The following is a 12,518-nucleotide window of genomic DNA, read 5'->3' on the forward strand; positions in this document are numbered from 1 at the left end:
TGGTGGGCAAAGTATTACAGTGAATAGAAATTCTTCCGGGAGAGGTGATTCTAATGGCACCAGAGAGGACTCAACAGCCCTGTTTTGCAGATTTGATCAATCTAGCAGTGGACGGGCCGCTGTGCCTTGCTCAACTTCCCAACCTGCTGCACCAAGGTCCCATATTTTCAGATCAGATGGCTCGCTTCTGTCTCACGGCTTGGCTTTTGAGAGGAAGTGTCTGAGGTGCAAAGGATATCTTGAGGATGTCATTTCCATGCTGCTGCAAGCTAGGAAGATCTCAACATCCTTTAGCCTATGTGAGGGTGTGGAGAGCATTTGTGGCACATATTTTGACCTTCTTACAACGAGGGTTTGTGAAAGGTTTGGCCTAGAGTCCAGGTGATGGAATTGGGCTGTCTTAGAGGCAAGGTGAAGGGAGCAGCCCTTGCTGCACATCCAGATGTGGTGCATTTTCTCTGTGGGGCAAAGCATTTGCGGCCTCCGGTGTGGAAATTCGGTCCCCCCTGGAGCCTTAATTGGTTCTCAGGGGGATATGTGCAGCTCCATTAGAGACTCTTAGAAGGGCAACTATGAAGGCTCATACCTTAAAGGTTATTTTGGTGGCAATTTATTCCGCTAGGAGAATCTCGGAACTATAGGTTCTGTCATGTAGGGATCCTTTTCTGAGGCTTACGGATTCTGGAGTCTCTTTGCGGATGGTTCCTTCCTTTCTTGCGAAGGTGGTATCATCTTTTCTTTTGAATCAATCTGTAGAGCTTTCGGCTTTCCCAAATCTGTATGTGGCGGTGCCTCACACAAGAGAGATGTGGTTTTTGGATGTGAAACAAGCCTTGTTTACGGTGTCTTAAAGTCACTAATAGCTTTCGGCTATCTGATCATCTTTTTGTGTTATGGAGTGGTGCAAAAAAGGGACAAAAGGCTTCAAAGTCCACCATAGCAGTGGTTGAAGAAAGTGATAGGTTCAGCATACATCTGGCAGGGTCATCCTGTTCCTAAGGGGTTAAGGGCTCACTCTACATGATCGCAATCGACATCCTGGGCCGAATATCAACAAGTTTCACCACATGAGATTTGGAAGCCATTGCACACTTTCACCAGACATTATTGTCCAGGCTCAGGATGTCATGGGCTTTGGCGAAAGTGTACTTCGAGCGGGACTTTCGCAGTCCCACCCTGTTTAGGGAAGCTTGGGTATATCCCAGGAGTCTGGACTGATCTGGGTATGTACAGCGAAAGGAAAATTGGTTCTTACCTGCTAGTTTTCTTTCATGTAGTACCACAGATCAGTCAAGTCCCACCCAGTTGATGTGGGGAGAACTGGACAGTCTGCTCAATCTGTTATTGTAAATAGACTGAAGAATGGCACAGGTTTTGCTTAGTTTCTTCTGTTAAGGTTGAAACATAGAAACATAGAAACATAGAAATGACGGCAGAAGAAGACCAAACGGCCCATCCAGTCTGCCCAGCAAGCCTCACATGTTTTTTTCTCTCATACTTATCTGTTTCTCTTAGCTCTTGGTTCTATTTCCCTTCCACCCCCACCATTGAAATATCTAGCTTGATTAGTTAGGGGTAGTAGGGGTAGTAACCGCCGCAATAAGCAAGCTACACCCATGCTTATTTGTTTTACCCAGACTATGTTATACAGTCCTTATTGGTTGTTTTTCTTCTCCCCTGCTGTTGAAGCAGGGAGCTATGCTGGAAATGCGTGATGTATCAGTCTTCTCCCATGCTGTTGGAGCAGAGAGCCATGCTGGATATGCATCGAAAGTGAAGTATCGGACACAATTGGTTTGGGGTAGTAACCGCCGTAACAAGCCAGCTACTCCCCACAGGTTGGAAAGGATTGTTCCCATTATATGGGGTTCCTCATCCTACTGCTCATTCAGGGAGACGTGTTATGTGGGAATGTGTTTATGTTCAGTGGTTCAGGTCAATATTGAGGGACTGCTGGAAGGGGAGGCAAAACCCAGGAGTCGGGACTGATCTGTAGTACTACAGGAGCGAAAATTAGCAGGTAAGAACCAATTTTTCTTTCTGGAATGGCTATCACAGTCTCCTGACCTCAATATCATTGAGCCACTTTGGTGAGAACTCAAACATGCAGTTCATGCTAGACAGCCAAAGAATTTACAGGATCTGGAGGTCTTTTGCCTACAGGAATGAGCAGCTTTATCACATGAGAAAATAAAGGGCCTCATTTACAATTGTCACAAAAGAATGCAAGCGTCATTGATGCAAAAGGGGGCAATACACAATATTAAGAACTAAGAGTAAGCAAACTTTAGAACAAGACCATTCTATTATTTCTTTTATTGCTATGGTTTGTTTAATGACTCTGATATTCTGTGATGCATAATAGTTAAATTTGAAACACATTAAAAATAACAGACATGTATTTTGTCTGATCACTTATGTTTTCTTAAAATGCTACACATCTTATACATTCTACCAGGGGTATGTAAAACTTATGAGCACAACTGTATGTGATGAGATGTGAAGGACTGGAGCTCTTATCTCCTGTGCAGCAGAAACTGAGGTCTGGAAAAGGTGACTTCCGGGACCCAGGATGCTTATGATCCTGATATTTCTGGTTCTGACATCCTTCTCATTCCTTCCTTTTGTGTTAATTTTCCCTTATCCTAGAACTCATGCCTGCAAGCACAGATACCGCTGTTAAGTGATTTATGAATGACAGTAGCAAGGGCATGCCAGGGAAAGGTGGTGGTAGAAACTTTACCCTGTTTACATGGTCTGCAGTGCTGTCATAATTCTGCCTTATGGTGGTGCATCTAGGTGTCAGATGGACAAGCAGAGTAGAGCATGGCACATAGTTAAGATGTCAGAAAAAAGTAAAAAGGTAACAAGATGTTCACAAACACTAAAGCATGTTCTCATGGTCATTGCTGTTAATTCTGTTCATTATTGTAAGTACATACATCAAAATATTCTGTAGTATTCTGGGATTGAGTTCATTCCTCCTCTGACTGCACCTTTCAGCTGTCTACCTGTATTCATAGATCAGGTTAGAGTTCTGTTACAGGAATATTAACACTTTTGTTGGATAGTGCTGTATGGCACTATGCAAGGTGACCTTCAGGTTTGAAAGATTCATTCCCCAAAATATACAGAAAGGGTAAATGACCCGCTGAAAGTTGCATTTTGGGTAGGAAGGGGTCCTCCAGCACCTTTAGTGAGAATTTATTTTAGCTGTAACATTCCAGTAAAACTCCTATAGTGGTTCTGAAAAGAGACAGGCAAAAATTTGCAGTATTTCCCTGGCCTCCTTTCCCTCATATTTGAATAGGATTGAACACAAAAATTGTAGCAGTACTTCTGCTTATAAGATCTTAGTCTTTTAAAGCTGAAAATATCAACATGAAGTTTGAAAAAAATAGGTTTAGTAAAATATTACCTTTAAAAAAAACTGCTCAACAGCACTACTAAAAGCAAATGGATTTTTTTCCAGGGTGGATCAGGAAAAATTTGCATTGCAAAAGAAATTGAAGGCCCGTGCAGTTACTGCTGATCAGGTTGTGGGTGTACGGACTACTGAATCTGAGAAAGAAGTGGAAGAACTGAGGAAAAAAAATATTGAATTGGAAAATGAAATCTCACATGTTAGGTAAGGGCTTTGAAAAAGTTCTCCCTTTATTTCTCAGTATTGCAGGGCATCCATAAAGATATTATAATACACCCGGAAAACCGATACCGAAGAGGAAGTTCTCACCAAAGTGTTTATCACAGTGGCCACTTCTGCAAAATTTGGAGGCATGAAGGAAATAGCCAGCAGTAAATCTGTAAGGGCCAGAGGAGAATATTCTCTGCTTCTACCCCCCCAACAATCAACTTCAGTATTTTTTTTAACCATGAAAAACAATGTTGCCATCAGTGTCTCCAGATATTTGACTGCGTACATGACTCAAGAATTTTGCAAAAGAGGAAGTGACCTCTGAGTGTACACAGTGCTGAAATATAGCCCAGTGGAGCATTAGTAAGAGGAAGTCTTAGTCATGTTCAACTTTATTTGTAGCCTCTGTGTTCCTGAAGGCCTCCTATTGCCTCCTTTTGAGCCCATCATTTGGAGGGACAACATCTAGGGGTGCCCAGTAGGGATTAGAATAAGAATTCCTGTTCATATCCCGGATCAGTCCAGACAAGTGGGTTTATGCATCCCTACCAGCAGATGGAGGCAGAGAACAAAACTTTGAGGCACTGCTACATAACCAAGAGTGCCACCTGCAGTCCCTCAGTATTTCTCTGTCTTCAGCAGATGGTAGAGGTGCAAACCTGCAGTCTGGAGTTAGCAAAGAAAAAGGAATAATATAGTTGGAAGAAGATTCGGCTCCCCGAGGTGTTAGGTTCCTTCGTGGGCCATCCCTCGGGTGGAGCAAGGCGAGTGGGGGGTGGGGGGTTGGTAATCCTTGGCGTGACTCGGCCCTTCTTGGCAGGGGGGATCCTGGTTCCCTCACCCCCTCGGTCTCCTCAGCTTATGGCCTCCAGAAGCAGGCAAGTTCTTCTGTTCCCTTCCCTTTCTTTCCTGGCCAAATCAGGTATGTGTCTTTTAAAGAAGAAAAAGAGTTAGGGGCAAGGGAAGAAGAGAGGCAAGGCTGAGGCAGTAGGTAAGTGTCCTGTTTTTCTGCCGGGAGGCAGACAGGAGGGAGCAGGACGAAGTGCCTTTGTTTGTTGGGCCATGTGCTGAGTATTTCAGCACCGGACAGCGTCAGGGAGCACTCGGCAGCTGCTATTTTTAGGCCTGACCATGTGTGCAGGACTGACTGAGCTGGCATGCCAGCTCTTATGCAGGGCAACAAAGTTTATTGCAGCTGCAGTTTGAGGCGAGCTTGCCTTGATTTCGCCTTGTTTTGCCACAATTGTGTCTCGGCGGGGACCCCTGGGGTGGTGAAAATGTGAAAGCGGTGGGCCAGCTCTGGGGACTCCGGTGGCCACTTTGGCAGCACATGCTGAGGTGCAGGCTGCCATTTCTGAGCCTCAGGAATCCCTTCCCACTCTTTTTCCAGTGGGAAAGAACCCTGCTGGTGGCAGAGGACAGGGAGGGGCTCGAGAGGTAGCGGATCAGGACTCTTTCTCCTCTGACCCAGAGGCATTTTCCACAGGTTTTGGTCTTCTCTTTCATAAGGCTTATTTAGTCAGAAAGGAGTTAGGAACAAAGAGACCCTTACCTAAGAAGTCCCGGATGGCCAAGAAGACTAGAGGGCCGGTGGATTCAGGAGGGATCCTGTGCATGTTGGGGCTCGGGCGGACCCCAGAGGAGGAAGATTCGATGGGTGGTACAGATGATCCTGATCAGCTGCAAGGGAGTCCGGTGGGGCCGGACAAGGACCCTGTTAGTGCACTGGAGGATCCGATGCAGGTTCCAGACCAGGACCCAATGGATGCGTTGGGGAATCCAGTGCAGGATCCGGCTGCGCAAGGTCCAGATGCGAGTGGTCCGACTGTTTTGGAGGGAGGAACTGGGTCCGTTGATTTCCCCTGGTGCTGAAGATGCTCTGGATTCAAGCCGCCCAGGAGAGCTCGGACAAAGAAGGTGTGAACCTGCTCCTGGAAGGATTGCAGGGACCCTCTACACCATTGCCGTTGCCGAAGCAAGTGAAGAAGTTGGTGGATCAGGAGTGGGAATCTCCCAAGGCGGGCCTGAAGGTAGCAAGGGCTATGGGGAAGCTATATCCCCTGTCGGAACAGACCTTGGAGTTGTGGAGAATTCCCAAGACTGATGCAGCTGGGTCTGCAGTTACCAAAAAGACAACCATCCCGGTAGTGGGAGAAGCGACCCTAAAAGATATCCAGGATAGGAAGCTGGAGATTCTGCTCAAGCGGCTGTTTGAAGTTTCAGCTTTGACTCTTCGTGCAGCTGTGTGCAGCAGTCTAATGCCGAGAGCTTGTTTGCCATGGGTGCAGAAGGCACATGACAATCTTCAGGAGTGGCAACTGAGAGTGCAGGTGGCCCGCTTAGAGGCGGGGGTGGCCGATTCTCTGTATGACATGGTCCGAGCTGCCACTAGAAGTATGGCCTCTGTGGTGGCAGTGCGAAGGCTCCTGTGGCTGTGAAATTGGTCAGTGGATGTAGGGTCTAAAGCCCAGCTGTCAAACCTCCCCTTCAGAAGGAAGCTTCTCTTTGGGGAGAACTTGGAGCAGCTCGTGAAGCAATTGGGAGAGTCGAAGGGTAATAAATTCCTGAGGACAGGAAGGGCCCTAAGAAGTCTCTTCCACTGCGAGCCCGTTTTTGAGAGGCTAGAACATTTCGTGCGGACAGGATCCCTGCTCCGCAGAAACAGAGTTCTGTCAGACAGCAGCCCTTTTGGAGTCAGCACAGGCCCCCGAGGGATGGTGGTTCCCAAGGGGGAGGCGGAAACAAGATAGGGCAATGAAGGTGTATTGGTCCGCTCCTCCCTGGAGGCTTTTGGAAGGAGTCTATCTCTCTCTTATGAGGAGTGGACCAGAATCTCGTTGGACCGGTGGGTCCTGGAGGTGATAAGAGATGGTTACGCCTTAGAATTTTCTCGGTCACTCAGGGACGCCTTTGTAGTCTCCTGCTGTGTATCCCGCTGCAAGCGAGAGATGGTGTGAAACACACTACATCAGTTACAGTTTCTGCACGCCATTGTTCCAGTGCCGCCTCAGGAGAGGGGGCAGAGCAGGTATTCCATATACTTCATGGTGCCAAAAAAAGAGTTGACATTTCGTCCCATTCTTGATCTGCAGAAGGTAAATGCTGCCCTCCAAGTGCCGTTTTTTCGGATGGAGATGTTGCACATCTTGATAGTGGCGGTGCGAAAAGGGAGTTTCTAGCATCATTGAACTTATCAGAGGCCTATCTTCATATCCCCATTCAGACCGAACACCAGAGGTTTCTGAGGTTTGTGGTTCTGGGAGAACACTTCCAATTTCGAGTTCTTCCCTTTGGGTTGGCGACAGTGCCACGCACGTTCACAAAGCTGATGGTAGTGGCGGCGGCACTTAGGAAGGAAGGTATCCTGATACACCCGTACCTGGACAATTGGCTGATACAGGCGAAGTCAGAGGTGAAGTGTGATCGCTCAGTCCAGCAGGTACTTCAGCTTCTGGAGACATTGGGCTGGGTGACGAACCTCACAAAGTGTCATTTGAGGCCTACCCAGTCGTTGGAATATCTGGGAGCACACTTCGATACCTGGCTGGGGAAGATGTTTCTGACTACAGAGAGAGTCCTCAAGTTACAGAGTCAGGTTCTTTAGCTACTGCACCTGTCGGTACCCAAGGTCTGTGATTACCTGCAGGTCCTTGGTTCCATGGTATCTACACTGGAATTAGTGCCATGGGCTTTTGCTCACATGTGTCCTCTGCAGGGGGCTCTGTTATCCCGTTGGAATCCACTGTCTGAAGATTTTCAGCTTCCTTTGCAGTTGCCAGAGAATGCCAGGTCCAGTCTTTCATGGTGGCTGTCTTTGCAGAATCTGGAGAAGGGAATGTATCTGGAAATGCCCGACTGGGTACTAGTAACAATGGATGCCATCCCCTCTGGTTGGGAGGCAGTTTGTCAAGGGAGATCAGCCCAGGGTCAGTGGTCGCCAGAAGATTCGACTTGGTCCATCAAGTTGGCATTTCTTCTGCTTGTTCGGGACAAGTCAGTGCGAGTTTTCTTGGACAATGTGATGATAGTAGCATACATGAATCGTCAGGGCAATACAAAAAGTCGTCTATTGATACTGGAGGTACAAGAACTGTTTGTGTGGACGGAGAAACATCTGGTGAGAATAGCTGCTTCTCATGTAGCCGGTGTGGACAATGTGCAGGCGGACTTCCTCAGCAGACAGCATCTAGGGAGTTGGAGTTGTCGGCGGAAGCCTTTGCCTTGCTGCAGGCAAGGTGGGGCAGACCAATGGTAAACCTCATGGCAACTCCAGCAAATGCAAAAACAATTCAGTCGCAGATGAGAGATCAGATCGGAGGGCATCGATATTCTCGTTCAACCATGGCCGACTCATTTGTTGCTGTATGTGTTTCCACCGTGACCTCTCGTAGGTTGAGTGCTGTGACACATCAAGCTACACCCAGGCAGGGTGATTACGTTAGCACCAAGTGGCTGCGTCGGCCGTAGTTTACGGACCTTCTGCATCTGGCGGTGGATGGTCCCGTTCACTGGACTCATCTTTCAGGGTTGCTACGCAGGGACTCGTATTTTCAGACTGGGAGGATCACTTCTGTCGAGCGGCTTGGCTTTTGAGAGGTGGCAACTCTGAAAGGTTATTCAGAGCCTGTTATCACGACTTTGCTTCAGGTGAGGAGCTTTCCACTTCCATGGCTTATGTACGGGTGTGGAGAGTTTTCATATCTTCATGTTTGTAGAACAGGGTGCAGCCTTTAAAAGTGGACATTCCACAGATCCTGTTCTTTTTGCAGAGCGGTTTGGCTAAGGGATTGGCCTATAATTCCCTTCGGGTCCAGTTAGCAGCTTTGGGTTCCCTTCATAGTAGGATTCAGGGAAGACTGCTGGCATCTCATCCAGATGTGGTTCGTTTCCTAAAAGGGGCAAAACTTCTGCGTCCTCCAGTGCGGAAGGTCTGTCTGGCATGAAATCTCAATTTGGTTCTTCGGGTACTATGTGGCCCTCCCTTCGAATCAATGCAGAAGGCGTCATTGAAGAATTTAACCCTGAAGACTGTTTTCCTGGTAGCCATCTGTTCGGCTAGGCAAATATCTGAGCTGCAAGTGTTGTCATGTAGGGATCCTTTCCTCGCTTTTCGGAGGACAAGGTTTCTTTACATATGGTTCCTGTCTTTTTGCTGAAGGTGGTGTCCTCTTTTCAACATAATCAGTGATCAAGCTTCTGGCTTTTCGAACTTGACAGCCAATACTCCGATGGCTAGGGAGCTTCACTTATTAGATGTGCGTCAAATTCTTTTGCGATATCTCAAGGTGACTAATGCCTTTCAAAGATCTGATCATTTGTTTGTCCTGTTCAGTGGAGCAAAGAAGGGAAATAAGGCTTCCAAGGGCACTATTGCACAATGGTTAAAAGAGACAATAGCTTTGGCTTACATCTGTAAGGGCCAGTCAGTGCCGAAGGGGTTGAGCATGCATTCCACTAGGGTGCAGGCGACCTTGTGACCAGAGTGGCAACTGTTTTCTCAGCAGGAGATTTGTTGTGCAGCAACGAGGTCTTCTCTTCACACTTTTACCAAACATTACCGCTTGGATGCGAGGGCCCCAGAAGAGGCAACATTTGGGGAGAGTGTCTTACACGCAGGTCTTTTGAGTTCCTGCCCAGAATAGAGAGACTTGGGTACATCCCACTTGTCTGGACTGATCTGGGGTACGAACAGGAAAGGAAAATTGGTTCTTACCTGCTAATTTTCATTCCTGAAGTACCACAGTTCAGTCCAGAGACCCGTCCCCATCTGAGCTAACATATGATATGCTTAGAGTAATAAGAAGTGTACATAGTTCAGTATATGCTTTGTGTTAAATTAAGGGGGCCTAGTTTGCAGGGGGCTCCAACTTTAAGTGTCTGTTCGCAAAAGATTTTTTGGGGTTTGTTAAGGTAGACATCTTGGCTTTAGATAAGGGTCAATACTGAGGACAGCTGGTGGCACTCTCGGTTATGTAGCAGTGCCTCAAAGTTTTGTTCTCTGCCTCAATCTGCTGATAGTGATGCATAAACCCACTTGTCTGGTTTAATCCATGGTACTTCATGAACGAAAATTAGCAAGTAAGAACCAATTTTCCTTTCCTGCTGCACTGACCCAACAAATTGCAAAGAAAAGTACTTGTGTTGAACAGTTTTCTCCTACAAAATAGATTTCAGTTCTAGGTTAACCTGTTGCATTAATGCTTGCTTTTTTGTTTACTTTTTTTGTCTCGGCCATTTCTCTTACTCCTTTGAGCTTCAAACATGGCTTTTATCAGGGCTACAACACTACAGGCCTTCTTTCGTAGTTATCCACATTTTCTTTTACATTAATTTTTAATCTTAGGCGCACTCCTGTCTAGTCTCTAGCCAGGGGCTACGGACCATAATTCCTTTCAGAAACGGATATGTATGCAGCCTGAGTCTGGTCACTAGGTGACTGATACCTGGGATACCATCACCTGAGAGCTGTGAACTCTGTTTCCTATTCATAGCCAGATCAGTCCAGACTCCTGGGTTTTGCATCCCTGCCAGCAGATGAAGACAGAGAATGCTGCTACATAACCTGCTGTGCCACCTGCAGTCTCTCAGTATTTCTCGATCTCCAGAAGTTGGTAGATGGTGTAAAACCTGCAGTATAGAGAAAGGGAAAAAAAAGGGAAGATTTCTTAGCATTCAGACAGGTTAATCCACACCAGTGGGTTATGCACCTCTACCAACAGATGGAGATGGAGCAAAGCTGATGTCACGGTATATATACCCCTGCACTGACAAGCTCGCCTGTATTCTCCATCTCCAAGAGATGGTGGACGAGCATCTCCCTAATGGGGATTGCTTTAAAAAAATGTATAGAAGGAGAAAAGAAGGAAGTTAATTGCCCTGCTCTCCTGTGGTGATACCTAATGGTCCCTCCCTTGGTTCAGTTTTCCTGAGGTGATACCTGCGGATCCCTCCCTCATATGATTGCCTCGGTCCAGTAGCCGGTTTTCCGGCATGGACTTAGCTGTAGAGAGACAAACAGCTGAGAGGCTAGCAGGTGCAAGAAGCCAAGCTCGGCAGTGAAGGCCTTTGCCCTCCCCCCCCCCCCCCAACAGCTGGAGACTGACTCTGTACTCAGCCAGGAAGGGTTGAGCTCAGGTAAACAGTTTAAAAAAAAAAGGGGGGGTAGGAGTTAATTTTAGGGATTCCATCCCCCTCCTGGTCGCCGAGCACCTATTTGACATCCATTCCCATCTGCGGGGGAGCTTGGGGAGTCGTGACAGCTTGAGGGGTTGAGTGGCCTTTTTTGGCTCGGCCCCACTCTCAGGCTTTGCTTCATTGTCGCATGGTAGGCCGCGGTGGCATTTGCGTGCTTTTCTGCACCAAGGCTGCCGCAAAACTATGTCTGTCTGTTCGTGCTTGCATGCCTGGTGTACACTTAAGGGCACTCAGGTGGGGGCCTGCCTGAACCATGTATTGGGTGCCTAAATTTTGAGCTTCCTTGGTAAGCATTTATTGCAAGCATAGCTGGGCGCATAGTTATTGGACACTTTTTGGAGCATATTGACAGCAGATGTTTATCCATGGTACTGGTAGCAAGAAACTAAGCACCTTACCCTTTGTGTTGCTTTCCATATTCAGGCATCACAGCTGGGTGTCCCCTCTAACTTGTGCTTGGAGGCTCAGGGAAAATTGTCTCCAACTGATCTTGCTAAGCCCAGTCCTTCACAGCATGATGCGGGAATGGAAAAGGATGGGGAACTGCCAGAGGTTTCACCTGGTTTTGGGGCTCCTCTAATTGGTTTGTCAGTGGAGGAAGGTAGTTCAGTAGGTGCAGGACTAACGCCCCCTAGCTTTGGTATGGATGCCTTTGCTTTTTCTTAGGTGTAATTTTTTCAAGGGCTGCAGCCCTTTCTTCATGCTGCTATGAGTAATTATTGGAGTATGTCTAGACCTGCTCTGGGTCATGCTGATAGGGACCCAGATGGCACGGATGATGACGCCGATCCTTATTCCCTGGAGGATGGGGAAATTCCTCTGGGATTGGAACCATATTGTGTTTCTTTCATAAAGATGAGTTGCTGGCTCTGATTTTCCAGACAGTGAAGATGCTGGGGGTGCCAAGTACTGATTCCATGTCTGAGCCAAAGAAAAATCCCATTTTAATTTATTTGCGTAAAGCTTCATGATTCTTTCCCATTATGGAAGCTATTCAAGAATTGATTGATCTTGAATGGGGCACCTCGGAAGCTAATTTTAAAGGGGGACAAGCCTTGGAAGGGCTGTACCCCCTGGATCCAGCTGCGAGAGAGCAGTTGAACTTCCAGAAGCGGATGCTTTTCTGTGTGCCATCACCAAGCGGATGTCTATCCTTGTAGAAGGGGAGCGGCATTGAAGGATGCACAAGAAAGGAGAATTTAAGCTATCCTTAAGCAGGCCTTTGAGGCGATTGCAATGAATTTGTAGATAGCCTGCTTGCTCTTGTTTATTTCTCTCTCAGGAAGTCAATGAATCTGGTGTGAATTCCAGGGCGGTAATGGACCCGGCAGCTACCTTTTTGGCAGATGCGGACTGCGATCTGGTCCACACTTCTGCCAGAGGCGTGACTTCGGTAATAGCAGCCAGGTGTCAGCTATTGCTTAGGAATTAGTTGACCGATACAATTTCAAAGTCTAATCTTACAAAATTGCCTTTTAAAGCATCACTTTTGTTTGGGAGTGAGCTGGAAAAAATGGCCAATAAATAGGGTGAGTCCCAAGTTCCTCGGTTACCAGAGAATAAGAAGCAGGTGCCATGCTTCTTCAGCACGAGAGGACATGGTAGGGGTTTCAAATGCTTTTGACCCTACAGAGGAGCAGCTTCTCAGAGGGCTTGACCTTTGGGTAGGTCTCAGTCCTTTCATCCCAGT

The 12,518-nt window shown here is 47.2% G+C and overlaps 1 protein-coding gene across 3 annotated transcripts in view; it reads left to right on the plus strand.

The window, feature by feature from the left end:
• CEP290 (centrosomal protein 290) overlaps nucleotides 1–12,518 on the plus strand; it is a 557,889-nt gene that overhangs the window by 408,616 nt on the left and 136,755 nt on the right. For all 3 annotated transcript variants that reach the window (XR_003856690.1, XM_029601651.1, XM_029601650.1), the window contains exon 42: nucleotides 3,473–3,628. Coding sequence is in view for 2 of the 3 variants with exons in the window: in XM_029601651.1 (XP_029457511.1) it covers nucleotides 3,473–3,628 (156 nt within the window). In the remaining variant the exon portion in view is untranslated. The remainder of the gene's footprint in view (nucleotides 1–3,472; nucleotides 3,629–12,518) is intronic.

Source organism: Rhinatrema bivittatum, chromosome 4 (assembly GCF_901001135.1).
Source record: "Rhinatrema bivittatum chromosome 4, aRhiBiv1.1, whole genome shotgun sequence".
In the NCBI taxonomy this organism is placed as follows: domain Eukaryota; kingdom Metazoa; phylum Chordata; class Amphibia; order Gymnophiona; family Rhinatrematidae; genus Rhinatrema; species Rhinatrema bivittatum.